Raw genomic sequence first — 21,637 nt, forward strand, 5'->3', positions numbered from 1 at the left:
TAAGGTGAATCCTTTTTGAGAGAAAACATCCAGACCTTCCGTATTCTTCCCTACAAATATTTGCCATTCATTCCAAAGATTGGAGAAGCTTCAATGGGTACAAAATTATAGTTAATAAAAAAAGTTCTAGTGCTCTATTGCACAGTAGGGTGACATAATGTTATGGTTTGGATATGAGGTGTCCCCTGAAAGCTCACATGTGGGACAATGCAAGAAAGTCTGGAGGAGAAGTGATTGGGTTATAGCCTTAGCCTAATCAGCGAGTTAATCCTGGATGGGATTAACTGAAGTGAGAGGGTGTGGCTGGAGGAGGTGGGAACTGGGGCATGGCTTTGGGTGCATATGTGTACCTGGAGAGTGGCGTCTCTCCCTCTGCTTCTTGATCACCGTGATGGGAGCTGCTTCCCTCTGCCACACACCCCACTATGATGTTCAGCCACACCTCGAGCCCTGAGCAATGGAGCTGGCCTTCTATGGACTAAGACTTCTGAAACCATGAGTCCTCAAACTTTGCCTCCTATATAATTGTCCTTTAGTCACAGCATCGAAAAACCTGACTAAAACATATATGCATTTCAAAACAGCGAAATGAGGATTTTGAATTCTCCCCTCCTCATACGCAAAGATACATGTTTGCTGTGATGGATATACTAATTACCTTGATTTGATCATTACAAAACGCATTCATGTATTGAAACATGATGCTGGACCTCATGATCCTGTAGAATTATTATGTATCCATTAAAAATTAAATTATTAAATATTGCTGGTATATTAAAAATAAATAACACTCTAGCAATTAGAGAAATGCAAATCAAGCTACACTAAGATTTCATGTCACTCCTGTCAGAAAAGCAATCATCAAGAACACAGGCAATATCAGACCTTCATTTTGCTGTACTGACCCATTCTGTTCTCAAAATAAGCCCTATTATGATACATCATTTAAAGGCCCAAAGTTGTCCATGTTCAAACAGCTAATATTTAATAGATCCAGACCCTAAGTCAGGGGACCTGGCACCATAGCCCATGCTTTCAGAAAATCTGGTCTATTACTTCCATAGTCCTGTCCTTTCATCTGAAAGTTAAACACAAAGTCTATACCAATTTATCTTCTGACACACAGTATTACCATGGTGTGAGCCAGGATTTGGGTGAAGATGGAAAATACAAGATTAATTTTGGAGATTCCAATAAAGAAAGGTTGTTAATAAATATCATGCTGTTACAATCACACAAATAACTTGAAAAAAAAGATTACAGGCAATAATAAATGTTGGCGAGGATGTGGGAAAAAGGTACATTCATACATTGCTGGTGGGACTGCAAATTGGTACAACCACTATGGAAAGCAGTGTGGAGATTCCTCAGAAAACTTGGAATGGAACCACCATTGGACCTAGCTATCCCACTCCTTAGTTTATACCCCAAAGACTTAAAATCAGCATACTACAGTAATGCAGCCACATCAATGTTTATAGCAGCTCAATTCACAATAGCTAAACTATGGGACCAACCTAGGTGTACTTCAGTAAATGAATGGATAAAGAAAATGTGATATATATATATATATATATATATATATATATATATATATATATATATATATATGTTCAATAGACTATTACTCAGCTTTAAAAAATTAAATTATGGCATTTTCCAGTAAATGGATGAATTGGAGAATATCATGCTAAGCGAAATAAGCAAATCCAGAAAAACCAAAGGCCAAATGTTTTCTCTAATATGCAGATACTAATTCAAAATAAGGTGGGGGGGCACTAGAGAAGAATAGCGTTATCTCAGATTAGGTAGAGGGAAGTGAAGGGAGGGGATATAGGGATAGGAAAGAGAATGAAACAGACATTATTACTTTATGTATATATGTGACTGCATGACCAATATGATTCTACAACATGTACACTCAGAAAAATGCGAAATTATATCCCATCTATGTATGATATATCAAAGTGCATAAATGCATTCTACTGTCATGTATAACTAATTAAAACAAATTAAAAATTTAAAAAATAAATAACACAATCATGAGAAATCAAATAATAAACTCAGACAGTGTAATAAAGTCTGTCTCCATTTTGAAAGCCTCATAGAGTCCCACAATAGTTTACTTAAACAAGCACAAATTCAGTCATATACATCATGGCACATTTCAGTCATCAGTGAAATAGGACAGATATTATTAACTAACTGTCTTACTCCACTTTGAATGTTTGCTGACAGTTTTTAAGTGCCACCTTTCCCTTTTTTCCTTCTTGACCCCCAAATGGACAAGAAAATAGCAAAGTCCACATCGGGCAGGGGGGTGCTACTAGGGAAATTCAAACTATTTATATCCTAGTCCCCATGTAGAAATCCAGACCACAGTCTCACACCCTAACATGACAAAAAACAAAGGCACTCATTCTCTTTGATCAAACCATCAAGCACTAGAGTGGATGCTAGCTGTCTGCTGCCCCTAAAAGTCCCTTGATAGAAGTAATAAATGTGTTAATGCCCTCTTGGTGGATGTGATGCATTCTTACCACCAATATCCAGGGCAACTCTGGGGACATGGGCTTTGCCCTATCTTGTGGCCACCACAAAACAGAAACACTTTTATCCAAATATTGGAGTTCTTTGGCGAAGGTGGGGAAACCCTCTGAGACAGGGTCCTGTGGCCATAGAAAAGGACGAAAAGCCAGAAGGCCATTATTTACTGCTTCATTTTCTCTGTATTTTGCTTTGAATAAGCAGGAAATGGATGTCACATGTGGGGTGGTTAGGGACTTAGGGGACCATGAAGTCCTTGTTTTAAGGAAGAGATCATATGTACAGGTTCAGACTGAGGGTGTTTATCTGAGTTAGCAGGATGCTGAAGATGAGGGAAAATTAATTATTTTAAATAATTGTGATTAATATATTTAAAGGAGATAATTGATAATGAATTCTGCTAGAGAACTGGAATTATTTCAGAAGGATGAGGAGAAATACCAACTAGAAATTCTTGGGGAAAAAAAAACAGAACTCAATAGATAAGTTTCAACTATATTGAACACAGATGGATGAGTGAGCTAAAAATTAGGTCAGTAGAAAATAACCAGACTTAAGCATGAAATTTATAGATTTAAATGCATTTATTACTAAAATAAAGAAGGCAAAATAAAAATCAATGTGATCATCTATTTCAATAATTTAGAAAATGAACAGCAAGTTATACTGGGACAAAGCAGAAAAAAGAAATGTAAAGATGAGAACAGAAATAAATAAAATAGAAGATAAAATCTGCAAAAATGAAAGCTCATTTTTTAGATAATATGAATAAATTTATAAACCATTTGAAAAACTAATCAAGAAAAGAGAAAAGACACCATTTAGCAATGTGAAGAGTAAAAGAAAGAAAGAGGAACACAGATCTCTACACATTAAATAAAAATTATAAGGTTAGTATAGACAATTTTCTGACTTACATTAGAAAATTAAATAAAAATGAAAAATTCCTGGTATAAAATAAAGTTGACTCCCAAAGAAATAAAAAATTTAAATAGTCTTATGTTTTTACATCTTTCTTCAAATAAATCTCCAGGCTCACTTTGCTTTATGAGTGAAGACCTCCAGATATTAAAAAAAAAAAAAAAAAAAAAACATAATTCCAGATTCACACATTCACTTGCAAAAAATAGAAAGAAGGAATATAATTCTAAATTATTTTTTGAGGAAAAGCATAACTTTGATACTAATAACAGTGAAGAATTAAGAAAACTTATTGTCTTCAAAAATATAGAAAGATGTTGACACAATTCTACATTTACTCAAAACTTAAAAACAAAAACAAACAAACAAAAAAACCCTCTTAGCCAATGAGTAATAGAACTAACTTGTCTGCAATAAATCTGGAGAAAATCGTATAATTAATGGTAAAATAGTGAAATTTTCTCACTAAGATCTGGAAATAAAAATTTCTATTTACACAGTATTGTACTGGAGGCCTTAGCCAGTACAATAAAAAAAGGCAAAAGCAGGATATAAAGATTTACAAAGGAGAAATGATGCTGTCATAATTTGAAAAAATGAAAAGACTATTTAAAAAGCAAGCTTTTAGAATTAATAAGTAAATGAATCAAGGCCAATGGATATAAAATCAATATATCATGCACATTTTTCACATTATATATACAGAAACTATCGAAAAAAAACAAAAAACAAAAAAAAAACCCTCAGAATGGTACCCAAGTCCACAAAAACACTTTTCAAAAGTAGAAAAAGGGTAACACACTTGTCCCAGAATTTCAAAGTTTTTGGCATATATTGCACCAGCAATGCAGAACCTATTTGAAGAACGTAAACTCTTGGGCCAAACAGAACCCAGTTCACACACTAGTTCCTGCCTTTCTTTGGACATGGGGACATTCCAAAATGATGCAATGAAACAAAGAACTGAAAGGGACAGTTTTCTGGAACGTGGGCTCTGGCTGACCTGAGATTTCTGCTTCGGCCACAAGGTGAGAACCCAAGATCACCCCCAGTGGCTGGATTCACTTACTACTAGTAGGGCCTAGAAATGGAATAAGGAAAATAGTGGATGTGACCAGGGTCTACTGCAGGAGAAGGGAGAATGAGAACAAGAGGTGGCTCTTTGACCCTGGCCTTGTATTTTTGTACAGAGCATCAAGTTAAAATTTCCAATGTGTGACTAAGGCTACCCAGAGAGTTTCAGAAATTCACTGATGATAATGAAAGTAGATGCTTATCACAAAATTGAAAGTTCTTTGTCCGTTTTCTTTTCCACAGTGCCTATAACACACCACTTATTAGCACTTCTATAATTTCTGCAATTGTTTTATAAAAAGGTAATTCTATAGATGAGATGGTATATGGTATACTGATCAGCTAATGTTATTTTATTACATGTGAATAATTATTACTTTGTCATTTGGCATTACTTTTTTTTTTCCTCTTCCTCCTCTCTCTCCTGACCCCAACCTGCTCTTTCTGTACCTTCTTCTTCTCAAAACATGGAAGTGGTCAAAGCTTTCAAGGTCATCCTTAGGAAAGGCTCTGGGTTTTCCAGTAGACAAGTGAATGTCTGAATCATGTTGGCAGAATGTGAAATGTGATGGAATGCTTGCCTTATGGATGGAGAAAGAGCCAGAAAGACTCTTGATATTATAAGTATGCACCTATTTTAAGCTCTAGGCATGTTGTTCTGAGATATTGGGTTATGGTAGGAAATTCAGGGGGCTCCATTACTGTGGAGTAAAATTGGCACATAGAAATTCCCACTGATGTCACCTGGGACGAGTCAACCTGGTCCTAGGGACCAAGGGACTTGGTGTAGGACTCTGGGTTTGATGTAAGCCTTCCTGCTGGCTGGGTGTCTTCAGCTGCACCAGCACCAGCAGTGCTGGATTAGCTAGAGCAAATTCAGCAGGTGTTTGGGGTACAACTAAATAGAGCACCCACCCTAATAAGCCATTCCAAGAAAAACAGAGAGGATTTTATATTTAGTGAAATGCATTATTAAGAACTGAACTTTGCTACCCAAAGAAAACAAGAGAAATTTATTTTCATTTCAGCTTGAATGCAAATTATCATTTTGAGTGATTTTATTTTATTATGAATCAAAGTGAGATTCACCACAGTGATAGGGATAATGCCAAGTACTCAGAACCTGTAAAAGTTTTAACCTGGTCTTAAAATCATTCCCTAGATTTGCCAGGCTCCCCACCCCTCCTTGGCTCTTTTTTTTTTGTCACACAAACATTTTGCTGTTTAACATGTTTATTTTCTATTTAGCCTCACATCACTAATCCCACCTGTACCAAGCTGTTGGCATTCAGCTTCTAAATACAAGCAGCCTAGTTATCATTTCCCTTGTATGATATTCTTTTGACTCTTTGACACAGTACAATTTTGCTTTTAAGAAGCAACTCCCACAGATTTCCCGAACACATAAAATATACTTCTGACCCTGAACTAGCACTAGTACTGCCCCAAGATCTTTTGCCAAGAATCCAAACATCTATTTGAGAGAAGTGGGTTTTGGGTTTGTTTGTTTCTTTGTTTTTCCCACATAGTCACAGTAGGGGCCAGCTAATCGGCTTCACTTCTCGGCGTGGACAGGGAAATAAGGAGTAAGAAATAGTTTCAGCGTGCTCTGCCTCCATTTAGCAGTTTGAATTCTCCTTCAAATCAAACCAGGCATTCAGCATTTGGGAGAGTCCTTCCACCTTCAGTTTCCACCTCTGCCTATTGTTCAGGAAAATTGTCACATGTGTTTCACAGCAAGATTAGAGTTATGAGCTACAGAGAGGTGAGTTTACTAATAGCCTATGTCCTTGGAAAGGGGTATAGTAATCAGAAGGTAAAGGAAACCAAGTTTTTCGTATGTTATTTTTGTAAGAAAACTGTAGAAGATCTGTCTTTTGAAAATCCCCAAGGCACATGTAGAGATCAACTTTATATCATATGTACCACATGTCAATCAACTCCAGTCCTCGAGCTCTCCAGACTTACCTCCACCAGCTTGTTGGCATGTTCACGGAAAACCTGGGCATATTCCTTCACTTCCTTTTCATTCCCACTCTTTGCAGCTTCAATGAGAACCAACAAAGGGACATTGGTTTCCAAGAAAGAATCAGATATGTGATCCATCACTGCTTTCCGAAGCTATATTTAAAACAAAAACAAAAGACATACAATTAAGGGACAGAATTTTGATTTTTTTCTAAACTATTGTCCATCTCATTACTATGTAAATAATGTTCCAGGGCTGGGGATGTTGCTCAGTGGCAGAGTGCTAGCCTAGCACATGTGAGGCACTGGGTTCGATCCTTAGCATGACATAAAAATAAACAAATAAAATAAATAATGTTCCAACTCTTTCTTTTTAATTTTCCCAGTGCTTATGGCATCAAAGAAAAACACAATGATGGTGGATGGATGTCCATGTGTGAATTGACCCAATAAAGTCTGAAATCATAACACATATAGTTTAAGAACTCCAACTTCTTAGAAAAGGAGCAAGGTAGCCATCAACCAGCCAGTGGGAAGAAATTTGGATGAAGAACTGAACCTTGAAGCCACTCCTAATCCTTTACCACGATGCAGTCTCCTGCCCTTTCTAGACCCAGCTTTTATGCTTCACAGGAGTAGAAGCAGGAAACATCTAGAAATCTCAAAAAGTGTTTCTGCCCAGATGCTATGGTGATATAGTTGCTATGCTCCAGAAAGAAAAACCTACAATAGTTCTTCAAGGTAATAAGTATAAACAAACCCAAATCTTCCAACAACGCATAATTATACATCATTCCCACATTGTTAAAATAAGAAGCAGGGCAGCTGCATGAAAATAAAATAAAACTGTCCTAAACAATCATCTTGATGCTATTTCACTCATAATATCTGAATGTATATGAAATACAATTAAAAATAAGCAAAGAGAAAATGGTAAACAATACGTATGTTTTCCAAACAAATATACCTATCCAGGTATATGCAGGTAAATCTTTGATAAGGTTTTATATATATATATATGTTTGTTATTGGTCAGAAGGAGAACTATTAATAAACTTAAATTCCTTTTATATTAATTATCATCAGGCATAGATATATTTGTGCATAAGATGGTTTAGTTTAACTCTGAACTAAATGTGACAATTCATCATATAAAATATAATAAAGCCTATGTAGAGTTAATCTTACATAGTTACTCCTTTGGCAAAATGTATTACACTACTGCCTGGGAATAATGTTTGTTATTGGTGAGCTCATATTTTTTTAGGGTATATGTGCTATGGCAAACACTCAGTTAAGAGCACTACAGATTATATCATTGATTCCTACACTAACACTATGAGATAGGGAATATTCTTAAGCAGTTTGTCAAATAAACAAGCTGGTACTTAGGCAAGTTAGAAAACTTGCCTACCTACAATCATAGGGTGACAAGGGACAACCTACAGTAAGAAGTCCTGAAAGAGACAGGGACCCAAACAATTGAAACTAAGCTGCCCTGGCTGTCTTCTGGGGCAGGACTCATATTGGAAGTGGAATCAGAAATGAACTTGGGGATTGGAGTTGTGGCTCAGTGGCTCCGTGGTAGAGCGCTTGCCTAGCATATATGAGACACTGGGTTCAAGTCTCAGCATTGTATATAAATAAGTGAATAAAATAAAGGTCCATCAACAGCTATATATATAATTTTATATAATATATTATATGAAACGAACTTGGCAGAGAAAACAGAGAAAAAAAAAATTATCAAGTGGGGGTATGAGCACAGCCAAGTTATCTCCCCAATCAAGCCACCTTATTTTTTACTCTCCATACAAAAATAATGGAAGTGAGAGCTCTGTGATGCTAGAACAGCAAGTACATCAAGCTTAGTACATCTTAAACTTTCAAAAAGATTATGTTCACAAATGTAAGCAAATTAAAAACCAAGGTTAAATTTCATACAAAGTTATAAGAAAAATGAGAATAAGAAATATCATTTCCCTATACACGTTGAAAGCATACCTACAAAATGGAATAATCTATTAAAATGCCTATAAAATAGACTAAAAACTGTAACTATTCAAATTAATTAAAGAATTGGACCCAGGTATGTTTTACCATGGAGCCATATCCCCAGCCCTTTTTATTTTAAGAAAGGGTCTCACTAAATTGTCTAGAATGACCTTTTAATTAAAGAACTGTAATGAAAAGATGTACAAATGAACAACATAAACTACAGAAAGAAACACTGAGAATAGGTCTTAAAACTCAAGGAAGAATTATGAATGAATGAATAATCATTTTTAAAAAGATTGAACAAAAACAAATAAACAGTCACAATTGGCTTAACATAAATAAAGGAGAAAATATAAATAAATCCAAAAGAAATGAAAAACAAACAAACAAAGAACAGAAAGGTTGACAAGTCTTAAAGACAGGCAAAGAAAATTCAATATATGGCTATCAGGGGTCCCTGAAGAAGAAAATAAAAACAAAAAATCAGAACAAACTAACAATTACAACCAATGAAAACTTTCCTGAGCACATGTATACATTGAAAACCACATTTTAATAATGTGTCATATACTACAAAACTGCAAAAATAGTAGATTTTCAATATTCTCACCATAGAAACAGAAAAACTCAGTATGCAAGATAGTGGAGATAATAATTAGCTTGATTTAATCACTTCAAATATATTGCACTTCTATAAAATTACATTATACTTGAAAGATATGAAATAATTATTTCTCAAATAAAATGATATCTTCTAAATTTAAAAACATTTAAATATTACATTCTTTTTTTTTCTTGGGAATTGAACCTAGGTATATTTTACCATGGATCCTTTTTATTTTGAGAAAGGGTCTCACTAAATTGTTCAGGCTGACCTCAAACTTGTGATCCTCCTGCATCAGCTTTCGAGTTGCTGCTATTACAGGCATGTGCCACTACGCACAGTGAAAATATTACATTCTGAAATAACATATGTACTCAAGAAGAATGACTCATAACTATCAGCCAAGATATATTCCCATAAAGCTACTGGATTCTACAGAAAATGGGGAGGGGGCAGAATAATCCTTATGAAGTTTAGTGAATAGAGACTATGTTTTATAAAGGAGAATTAAATAACATCATATTTTTTGGTCCAGCAATTGCTTTATGTCAAAAGCAAATAGAGTACTGTATTTAAGATACTCAAGGAAAGAAAATGAGAGCTAAGAATTTTATAGCTGGCAAAACTGCCTTTAAAGGACATAAGGCACAGAAAAAAAAATAATAACATGCAAGAACCCAGAGGATGTTGTTCCCATGAGCCTTTCTGAGGGAATGCATTAGAGAATGAATTTTAAGATTCAAAATAACTAGAAAAATTTCAACACAAGAATTGGCAGTGAGCATTAGATATATACTTATTTAAAGAACTAAGAATAAATAATGGCTAAATTCAAGAGTTCAGTATGGAATGTCTGTACACTATGACGATGTAATTAAGACATTACAACACTGTAAAAATGGGAGGAGAAAGAGAATAGAATATAAAAGAATATGCTGCAGTGAAGCAGGGAGTGAAGATATCTAAGATACTGATTTAATTTCTTCCAGATATATACCTAGAAGTGGGATTGCTGAATTAAATAGTAGTTCTATTCTTAATTTTTTGAGGAACCTCCATATTGTGTTCTATAATGACTCTACCAATTTACATTCCCACCAAGAGTGTTGAAGGCTTTCTTTCTCTCCACATCTTGCCAACATTTGAATACATGGGATTTTAAATTGAAAACACTTGCAGACTCTTTCTCAGTTTTGTCCAATGAAACAGCCTGCCAACAGTGGCCAGCCTAGTAGTGATGAATATTTCAAAGTACAATTTTACACACTGAGAAACCAGAGCTTCCTGGAGAAATGGCTGATTCCAGGTACTCGGAGGCTGGGAATACACTAGAAACCCTGAACTAGCTTGTCATATCAAATAGCAAAGAGCTATCAGAATTCTAGGGTCTTGTTAAAACAACCAAGGGACTCCCACAAGCCAAAGAGGAGCTTCACAAAAGGTTAAATTTTCAGTGGATTAAAACTCACCAAATATGATTTAATTCATGAGTTTATAATGACTAAAGAAGAAAAAGAGAGAAAAATTAATTGGTCACCTTCAGAAGATGACAAGTGACAAAAATCCATGTCATTTATCTTGAAAGCATCAAGAACATGTCCTGCCTTTCCTGTCTACATGGGAATTTTGGATAGTGAGGAAAAGATTTGTTTATGAACTTATTCTTTCCAATATGTGAAAAAAAAAGATAAAATTAGAAAATCACGATTTTGCAATCCCCAATGAAATAATAAATCTAGGCAATGGATATTAGTGGTTGAAAACTTCCCCAAAATGGGATGATCAGAATATGCCTTCTACAAAAATGGCACAATCCCCAATATGGTCTTGTCAAAGGGATGAAATTTGAAACCTGGATGCTTTTGGCGATATGCGGAAAATACAGAGGACAGAATAGCATACAGAATTGCATATCCAATCGGATAAAAACAAATCAGAAAACTTGCAAACAACCTAGGCTCCATGGCAGATGGATCATTAGCCAAAGAAAGGAATGGAAGGGCATACAAGAGATTCTGAGAGACTAAGAGACATATTATACCCACATTGCAGGTTAAATTGTATCATCTAAAGATATGCATTTGGATGAGAAAACAAAGAAATATAATAAAGTGATTATTCTAAAAGCCAGGATACTTTACTTTTTGAGGGACATAGGGGCTGTGTCTGTGTTTGGTGATAGAGAGGTGAGCTTCTAGAGAAGTTGGCAGAATTCTATTTCTTGGATTACAAGAACATTTGTATAATACTAATTCAATACACTATACGTTATATTGGGTTTGGATTTTTTTTACATGTTTTATTTTCTAATATTTTTTTAAGTAAACATGTCTCATGTATATGTCTCCATATTCTTTCCTATTTCTGTCTGGGTGGAATGCAGATGGCCCCCAAGGTGACTTGAGATCTGCCCACAATCAACCTGGGCTCCAGAATGCATGAAGGAGAACTACCCAATATCCTGTTACTGCCCAGTATTGTTACATGAATAAGAAATGCAATTTTATTTTGTCAGAGCCTTTGAACATGTTGGTTTTATTATAGGACTTGGCTTACCTGATTTTAACTAGAATACCCTGAAACAGAGTTTTGCTGTTGGTGGTGATTGGTTGTGTTCCTTTCTCTGCCAATTCTGCCTTTCAACCTGCCTTTCTTTCTCTAGATCCTTTCTACTTAAAGTGTAGGTCACAGGTTAGCCTCACTGGTATTTCCTGGGAGCTTATTACAATGCTAACCCAAGATACCAACCAAATAAGATACCTAGTTGATTCCTCTGCTCAATAAAGTTTGAGGAACACTTCCTTAGAAGCCCTGTTCTACCTATTAAGTTCACAGTCTCACGCAGTAGAAATAAATTTTGGCTAATAGAAACAAAAAAAAATGGTTCCTTTAGTTCTTCACATAATCAACAGAATTCTGAAATTGTAAGACACCCTGTTTCTTTGAGTCAACAACTTCTGATTCAAAGTCTTAGGCAGATGAAATATTGAGACAGACTCTGGGTCACATGTTTACAGCAAGTAGCAAAGGTGTAGGAAGGAGGTACTGGGAGAAAAACATTTTGCGAAAGCAAATATTCTGCCCATTTGATCTTCTTATACAAAGACTCATGAAATGAGGAATTTCCCCAAATGCATATAAGGTATTTAGATACTAACAGCAAAACAAGCAAACCATAAATAAAGAATACATTTAGATGAGCATTGCAGCACACACCTGTAGCCCCAGCTACTCAGGAGGTTGAAGCACGAGGATCACAAGTGTGAGGATAACCTGGGTATTTTAACCACAGTGAGATTCTGTCAAGAAAACAACAAGAACAAACCCAGTAGTCTAGCAGATCACTAATTCAATGATTCAAGCATGGATTGGAAGGTGGAAAAAGTTAAAAAGGAATATTTTTAAAAAAAAAAAAAAACCTATCTGGAAGTAGTGGCACATGCCTATAATCCCAGCCACTTGTGAAGCGAAAGCAGGAGGATGCAACTTTGTGAGACTCTTGGCAACTTAGCAAGATCCAGAGTGAAAATTTAAAAAAGGACCAGGGATGTAGCTCAGGGGTAAAGTGCCCCTGGGTTCAATCCCCCAGTACCAAAATAAAATAAATTTTAAAACATTACTAAATTGGTGAGGGATTCTTCATAAGGAACAATATCAGAAACTAGGAACAAGGACAGGAATGTCAAGCATGCTACAATTTTTCCTTTCCATGCCACACTAGATATGATTAATCAATTACAGCATTCTTTTATGTTGAGCTCAAATACTACTTCATAATCCTTCTCAGCACAGTGCTCCAGGCAGCTAGTACTAATCAACCCTACTTCTCCTGAAGGATGAAAGCTGTCTTTCTTTGCTGAACCTTCCTGCGGTGGAAGCTTTCTGCATGCCAATCTTTAGGCAGAACTGGCTATGTGTCTAAGAAATCCAGTACCATCTTAACTTTCGGAAGTGAAAGTGAATACACAATTCTAGACTGGGCTAATGATATTTAACAAAGGTTTGACCATTTTAACATCTACCCTGTCACTTGATGCTTAGAAAAAAATCCTGTTAAAAATAATAAAGTTAACTTTCTCACTACTATGATATAAAATACACCCAACAAGGTCACATTTGGGGTGATTTCAAACTGGCACAAAAATCTGAAGCCTTAAATCTTTTCCATGAGTATAGCTGCTCCAGGCCTTTCATGATTACTGACATATTTTAACCATATTTCCCTAAGCTTTATGGTATAATTATTATTAAAAATGAAAAATCAAAGCAACAAAGTGACTGGGCCAGCAGCCATTCCGCCTAGGGGGTCTGACAGGAATTGAGCCTCATTAAGTCAAGCAAATTTTAGCCAGTCTGAAGGTCAATTAGGGTAATCAGTCAATGCAGTAATCCACCTAAAGCCACTTTAATAAGCTAAGGTGCCCCCAGTGCACATAATCCACTGACAATGAAGGCACTATTCACTATAGAGGCTGGAGGGGGGGCAGGTGGATGGGGCACATCTGGGAAGCCCAAGGAAGAGCATTTACAGAATAATCACCAGTTTTGCTTTATTTTTTCTTTTCTTTTTAAGAGGAACACAGAATTCTTTGGTCATTATCTTGATGGTACCAACTATCTTCCGTAAAGCAAAATCATTTTAATTGGGATACAGAAGCATCTTTCCTTAATGGAACCAATTACCTCTTTTAAAGAAAGAAGATGACTAGCCTATCAAGTCTTACATTTTTCTCCACCTATACCAAACATTCCCCACCAAATTCAGGCTCTTCTGGATCAATTAAAGTCCAACTGTCATCATTAGCAACACCTATGTGCAAACACTTGATGATTGAGTTTAACCAGATCAGCAGCCCCTCTGCCCTTTAATTTTTTTCTCTAGGAGTGCTAAGAAAGAATAAATGTCCGGGACATGTTTCTCTAATAAAATAAGAAACACTGAGGCAAAGTTAGATGATGGCAGTGATTTTGTTGCATTAATGAACCCACACATGTCTTCTCCAAGTAACTCTGCAGTGCCTGCCCTCTCTAACACTGGGCTTGACCACGTGGCAGGCCTAGGTCTAATGAGCACCGGCCCCATGATGTATGCAAAGGTTTTCAAGGCCCCTTTCCCATTGGGATTTCTGGGTCTCATTCTCACTATCCTCATGAAAAGGACATGCTCAAGCTAGACTGATTGACCTAGGAGAAGGGGGACAGATATGTTGAAAAGACCTGATTCTAGATCAGAGAAGAGCAATGGAGACCAGACACATGAGTGGGCTGAGCCAAAGGGACCACCTCAAAATATTGAGCAACAAATGCTCTTGTTTGCCCCTGAGAGGCTACTACAATACAGGACTGTGACAACAGATGACTGAATATGAATATATATATATGTTCTTGTAGTCACTGAATCATTTTCTTGGGGAGGTGGGAGACATATCTTGAAAAGAACTTTCTGACCAAATCATTAACTAGTTTGGTATCATTTCAATTCTGTTTTATTGCTTAAAGCACCAGAGTAGTCTGCTTCACATGATTCATTATAAATGAAGCCATGAGCCATAGTTTAAAATATCACAGTTGGCTGAATGTAGTGGCTCACGCCTGCAATCCCCAATGACTTGGGAGGAAGAGACAGGAGGATTGCAGGTTTAAAGTCAGCCTCAGCAGCTTAGCGAGGACCTATGCAACATAGTAGACTCTATCTCATAATAAAAGAATAAAAGAATTAGGGATATGCCTCCCTGGGTTCAATGCCTGGTGCCAAAAAAAAAGTAATTTTATAATTTTACAGTTGTAATTTCTATTTTTTTGTAGATTCAAAACACATTTAACTTAAAAATTGTTCCAACAGACATCACAGGGATTAGGACAGGGAAGGGCTTGTGGAGACTCATCCTGAAGGACAGTAGCAGGTGCTTAGCTCCTTCTGTCGATTTCATTTTCTGCCCCAGCACACACAGGTCTGTGTCAATGTCCTCTTTTCCCTACATGATAGGCAAGGGCGACTGCTTTCATGAGAAGAGGCAATGAAAGGTTGCCTCGGGGTCCAGGGGAGGGCTGGGATCATCGAGGAGCTCCAGATGGCCTCAATCCAGCAGGTGAAGCAGCTTGATTTGGTGCTGGTAAAAATGCAAGCAGAAATTGGAGTCTGTAATTGCTGAGTGCAATAAAGGGAAGCAAAGGAGAGACCGGTGGTTTGGGAGACATATGAAGAAGGCAGAAGCCAACTGCAGCAGTGGGCATGGAGGAAAGAAAGGTGGTGAGGACAGGAAAGAAAAGGATTGGGGAAAACTGATATTTCGTGTTAACAGTCTCCATTGAACACGTATTATTGTGTCGCTGTTCTAAACACTTGGAATAACTTTTTTATTTCTCTCAGAAGAGCTGGCTACTATTTTTCTCCATTTCATGGTGGGGAAGAGGGATGGAAGCAACAGACTGAAGCAGATATTCACACAGTAAGTGGCAGGGGCAGGATTTGAACCGAGGACCTCTGGGCCCAGAGCTCATGCTCTACAGTGTTCATAAACGCACTGCTCTGTGCCACCTTAGCATACATTACTGACCAAAAATCAGTGTTTTGTATGATGGTGGTGGAGAAAGTTCCAGGAACAAATGCAATTCCTGGATGATAAGTGACGTGCATAGAGGATTCTGGAAGCTTCCTTTCTACCAGGCCCTGAGATAGTAACACCAAAAAGAAGAGAACTCCCGGGAAAGCGGATGGAGGAACAGACCCAGTGGCAGAAGGACACCACAAGATGGAACAGAGATCCCATCAGGGACAGAATGGGTCCTAATGAATCCACACCATGAAACTCAGTGTGTGCAGGGGACTTCCAGTCTGGAAAAGAAAAGGGGACTCACAGTTTAAGACATGTTTATTATGAAAATGCCTTGATAAATTATATAAATGGCCCTCTGCATTCACAGGTTCTGCATCTAAGGAGTCAACAAACCTAGGAGTAAAAAATATTTTTTGAAAAAAAAAAAACTGCGCCAGAACCAAGGGTGGTAGTAAACACCTGTAAACCCAGTTACTCCAGGAGGCTGAGTCAGGAGGATTGCAAGTTAAAGGCCAGTCTCAGCAAGTTTGAGATCCTGTCTCAAAATAAAATGGAAAGGACGGGGGATAGTGCTCAGTAATAGAGCACCTCTTGGTTTCATTTCCAGTACCACAGCAAATTAATTAATGAATTAGTTCACAAAATTGCATCTGTACAGAACACATACAGACTTTTAAAAATCATTATTCCCTAAGTAGGTAACAACTATTTATATAGCATTTACATTGTCACGGATATTATAAATAATCTAGAGATTATTTAAAGTGGAAAGGGAGGATGTGGGTAGATAATCTGATGTGAGTAGATAATCTAATAAGCCAGTTTATAAGAGAATTGAGCATCTGCAGATTTTGGTATCCACAGTTAGGGGTGGGTCTTGGAAACAACCTCATGGATATCTAAGGTCATTTGTACTTGTTCTTATGCAATCATCTTATAACTCAAAGTGTTTTAATAATTTTAAGGAATTTGAATTTAATAATTTGAAGGAATGGGAAGCATAAGAAAGTGTGTTTCTTAGGATTCTGCCTAGGTTAAATCCAAGGGACATGAGTCCCCTCCCAGATTGGGATCCTCTTTCCAGGATTTGATATGATAATTACAATATGTATGGGGATCCATTAGCCAGATGGTGGCAGAGGTGAGCAGGGTTTTGCCTAACTATAGAGAGCTGCAGATGCAGGTTAGTATACTGGGACAATCCAGCAGTCTAGTTTTTATTCTTCTTCTTATGAAAATTTGGATAAAAGCACATTCATCCTAAATATTTGTTACTTAGTCCATAAGCACAAGTATATATCCAAAAGCGATAGCTGGAGTCCTCAGTAGCCAGGACTAGGGACACCTTGAACTTAGTGTCATCCAGAAAGTGCAGGGATTCATAAATACTGCCTTCATTAGCTCATGGGCCCTGTGATTTGTGTTCCTGATGAATAGGGGCACATTTTTTGACCCCTCCAGTAAACAAGCAATGTAATTCCTCTGTAAATTGACCATTAGAATGGTTTAAATGTCCTTGCCTACAAGCTGAAAGGCATAGTTAACACTTTTTACATAAGCTAGAGGACCAAAATTTAGCTATCAATCAACGAGGGCAGAAAGGAATGACTTGACAAAATCGTTCGTTAAGTCTGACAGGAGTCAAGAACACAAGGCTCTCTTCCAACTCTTTAAATGTATGTGTGACAAGGGAATATTAATTGCATAAGACAAGACATTTAACAGTATTAGCTCAGCACTACCAGTCTATTTTACCCAATTAGGGCTATTCATCAATGTAAATAATTGCATTTTCTTCAGCAAACCAAAAAGAATGCAATCCATGGATCATACCTATTCGAACAATCCACTTCCTTATTTCATAGGAGGGCAGAATAATGAGAGCAGAGATGACGATTTTACTCATAAGCTGGAGAAGAAAAATAAAGATTCTCAAAAATGACCAAAAGTTTCCTTTGGGGTGAGACATGAGCAGTGTATGATGTATCTCAAGCTACATTCAAATAGATATTGCAAAAGCGTTCTTGTAGAAAGTCTAAAAAACCTACACTGTTTGATGAATATGAAACAGTTCCCTGCAAAAGACAAGAAAAAATGGCTCTCCCCAGCCAACTAGAATAGCTAAGCTTAAACTTGCATGAGACTTTGAAGACTGTGTGTTTTATTTTAATCTACCCAATGAAAAACACCTCTGCAATTCTTTTTAATGGATAGACATTCATGCTTGAAAGACTGAAAAAGGTCCCTTAATTATTTGCCTTCAACTGTGCATTTTGAAATTTCTTTTCTGATCTCAAGGGTGGGGAGAATGGATCCATAGAGAAAAATCTACACAAATGTCACACTTTTATTAAGAATGCTTAAGTTTTTTTGCCAAAGAAAAGAAATGAGAGCAAATGCACAAAAATATATTATCGTGTAATACTAATGCAATTAGTTCTAAAGAGGCATAAATCTTATTATAAGAGAAATAAGAAGTCCTCAGAGAGGAAATACACTTCATCTCCTTATTCCACTCTACATAGAGATTGGTGTTCATTCATTTATTCCTTTTACTAGCATTTGAAGAGCTCTTGGTGTACTAAGCACTGTGTTTGACCAGGAATATAGAGAAAAATGAGATAAGCCATCTATTCTCACTTACTGCCCAAAACTCCTCCAGTGTCTCAATTCCCAATTACTAACAAAGCTATAGTGATCAACTTGACCTCACACATGCTTGACTGGCCTCATAAATGACTCATAAATGACCTAGAGGCAAGTGTGAATTCCTTCGGATAAATATATTGGAAGTTGGTTTAAGGAACACTGTAAAGAAATCCAAATGTTTGCATTTTCTTCACATCATATTGCTTAAGATTTTCCTCATGTAAAATTCTCTCAGGATTTCTCCACCCTTCTATCAGGGCAGACTTTCTTTTGATTGCCTGATTCCTAAGTTAGTTTAGAATACAATAATTCCACAAGGGTGGAATTTTAGATGGCACAGATGAAAGGGGAAAATATATTTTATGATAACTGCTTTGCTCAGGTTCCTTGATTCAAACCAAAAAGCATGATTGGAATTCTGCATATTTGGAAGATCTACTCCGTGCCTGGGTATTTGTTTCCTGTAATAATAATCCTATGCATGCTCTGTTTTTATGGCTTATAAAGATCTTTCCTAGACATTATTTCATTTGACCTTCCTTACATGTCACGGTGGGGGTGAAGAGTGCAGTTTGCAAGAAAAGCATCATTCTCTGTGCTGATTAGATGAAGAAGCAGGGGATCCACTGGTTAAATATAGTAAATGCCATAGTCAGACCTGCTGGCTCTAAGAAGAGTGCTATTTTATTTGAGGTCTCTGTCTTTTTGGACCTGGTGGTTCAAGTTCACAAATCCTAACAATACAAAGATCACCTTTCTTTCCACTCTTCACTCCCACATCCAGTCCTCCAACCTCTTCCCAGCATTGCTTACCACAAAGGGGATCTAAGAACAGATGCCTGTATGTTTCAGTCTGAGAATCTAATTACTGCCTTTGATTAAATGGTATTCAGTAGGCACAGCTGCTTGACTCCAGTGGCAGAGTCAAAAGTTACCTGAGTCAGTCATGACATAAATTCACTTCCAGCAAGACCCCTTAGGAATCTTGTAATATGCTATTCAAAAAGTGACTTAATCCTCCCACAATTGCATTGGCAATTGAGAAAGATAATCACTGGAGGGGTGGATTTCATAGCAGTCTAAAAAAGTGTGCAGGTATGAGTTTGAAGCAAGATACAGAGAAGAACCCTCTAAAACTATTATTTCTTTCTGATGGGGTCAATCCTATACACCTGAGAAAGTCTGGTAGACTTTGCACTAAATAGTCATCTGGCCCCATAGGTCCATAAATCCTGCCAGTTCATGTTACATCACATGTCCTTTGGGGCTTAGAAGAATCCTCATTATAAATATAAGGATCCCTGGAACTCAGTCCAAACTTGCAAGGTTCACTGCAGGTGTCAGATGAGTGATAACTTGGTTCACTTGAGCAGGATGGGTAACTTGGACTAAGACACTGTTGGGTAAGGGAATGAATGGGTGCTTGCTCCTTGGTACAAGTGTCACTGTTAAATGTACCTCTGAAGCTTCTGGCTGTTTGTGATTATTAAAAAGCCTATCATGCTTTCTGAAACAGAGAACCGTTCACCACCCTCTCCTGCTTTACTCCAATTATGTATAACTGTGTGCCTCTAAGCTACTTTTCTCTCCAGAGTTCTGCTGGTGGCATGCTACACTTTTTCACTTCCTGTCTTTAACTATTGTACAGTGTTGCATTTCCAACAGCTGCTGGATTTTTCCCTGGAGGGCCTTTATTTCAGATAGAAGCCCAATCATGGCTCCAGATTCCTGAGTTACAGAAATCCTATAAAATGATCGTTATGCCGCTATTTAAGGGAGAGGCAGGAGACAGAATCAGATTCAAGGTCCTTTAGCTTTTTAGGACTGTGGGCTCCTAGACCACTATTTGTTTTATCTCAAGTTAGATTTACTCCCAGAGCAGAAATTGGCAGACTTTTCCTATAAAGAGCTCTGTAGTTATATTTGGCTTTCTTGGGCCAGTTGGTCTGTGCCACTACTACTCAATTCTGCAGAGGTAGAACAAATGCAGTCAGTAGAACTTCACATAAGCAGACAGAGGACTAGAATTGACAAAACACTAACAGTTTGCCAATGCCTGGTCTAGACACTTTCATCAGTGGATATATCCCTCTCACTCTGTCGGTCAGTTGCTACTGCAAGTCCCAAGCTATTTCAAGCTCCAGTCACCCACTGCTTACTTACAACTAAGCATCTGCTGTGCCAGCAACTACCTGTTTATGAAAAGAACCAAAGAGAGTCTAAGAGCCCCCAAAGTGGTCGGTTTGGTCTTATTTGAAGTTGACATTTGCTATTTCTTTTCCTCTCACTCTGCTAGAACACATAGGTTATTCCCGTGGTCCCTAAGCAATTCCTTCTCCAGCAGAAGTTTTGAGGCAAAGAAAGAAAAGGCAAAGAATTGTAAAGTAAAGCTGTTAACTTTTCCTAAAAAAAATTGTTGGATTAGGAAGGTTTCTGGTTACGTTGCCTAACTTGTTTGCTATAGGAGCTCTGACTTAGGCTAAACCGCAAATTCTGATATTTCCCCATAAGTAAGCAGCACTACTGAGGGCGTGTGCACACTCCCCAAACACACAGAAAATGCACCCAAAGAGCAGCAGGCAAGCTGATTGCTATGGTAATACACAGACACAATGACTAGTTGGTCAGCCACAAGTTATCCCCTTTCAGCTAGTTATTTGGGCATCTATAAATACAGCCTAAGGCCACATTGATCTAAGCCTGTGGATTTAAAAGGAGGGTCTGAGGGATCTGCTCAGTCAGGCATGGTTCATTAGTACTGACTTCTTCCTGCTTTTGCAACTCTGCATCCTCCCTCTTCCATTTTTCTGGTCTCAGACCTCCCAGCTTGCCTTGCCAAAAGGTGCTTTGTAGCCCTTTATACGGTTGCAATTTAGACTGTAGCTATTTAAGGCAGCCTTATCCTCTTTGAAATTGAAAGAATCAAATAAAAATATAGAAATCCTGCCCTTAACATTAAGCAGGATTGATGCACTCATAAAAAACTAAGCAACTATGGAACAAGAGAGGATGGGGTAGGGGATCAGTTGATCATCCAAACTTCTGACATGCTCTTATGGTTGGATGAGAAGGAGAAAAATTTCCCCTGATCCCCAAATTCCTCAGGAAAGGTTCTCCTTTCATCCTGGAATGCTTGGCACAATGTGTTCAACCATTTTTTACTAAATATACCAGGCAAGTCTGCTGGTATCCTGATGTGCATTTAATCAGATATCCCCCAGCTAAGATAAAAGTCCCTTACATTTCCCTCCTATGATTAATTAGAAAAATAATTATCAAAATTGCATTCATAGTACAGTTTGTTGAATGGGCCTGGACA

General features: G+C 37.3%; 1 protein-coding gene across 1 annotated transcript in view; it reads right to left on the reverse strand.

Annotated features, from left to right (window-relative positions):
* The window catches only part of Ctnna2 (catenin alpha 2), a 1,018,251-nt gene that overhangs the window by 137,690 nt on the left and 858,924 nt on the right, over positions 1-21,637 (reverse strand). The window contains exon 9 of the mRNA XM_046432228.2: positions 6,511-6,663. Within this exon, the coding sequence (XP_046288184.2) occupies positions 6,511-6,663 (153 nt within the window). The remainder of the gene's footprint in view (positions 1-6,510; positions 6,664-21,637) is intronic.

This window comes from Marmota monax, unplaced genomic scaffold (assembly GCF_021218885.2).
Source record: "Marmota monax isolate L192 unplaced genomic scaffold, Marmota_monax_Labrador192_F-V1.1 WCK01_AAM20220418_F8-fsc00106, whole genome shotgun sequence".
In the NCBI taxonomy this organism is placed as follows: Eukaryota; Metazoa; Chordata; class Mammalia; order Rodentia; family Sciuridae; genus Marmota; species Marmota monax.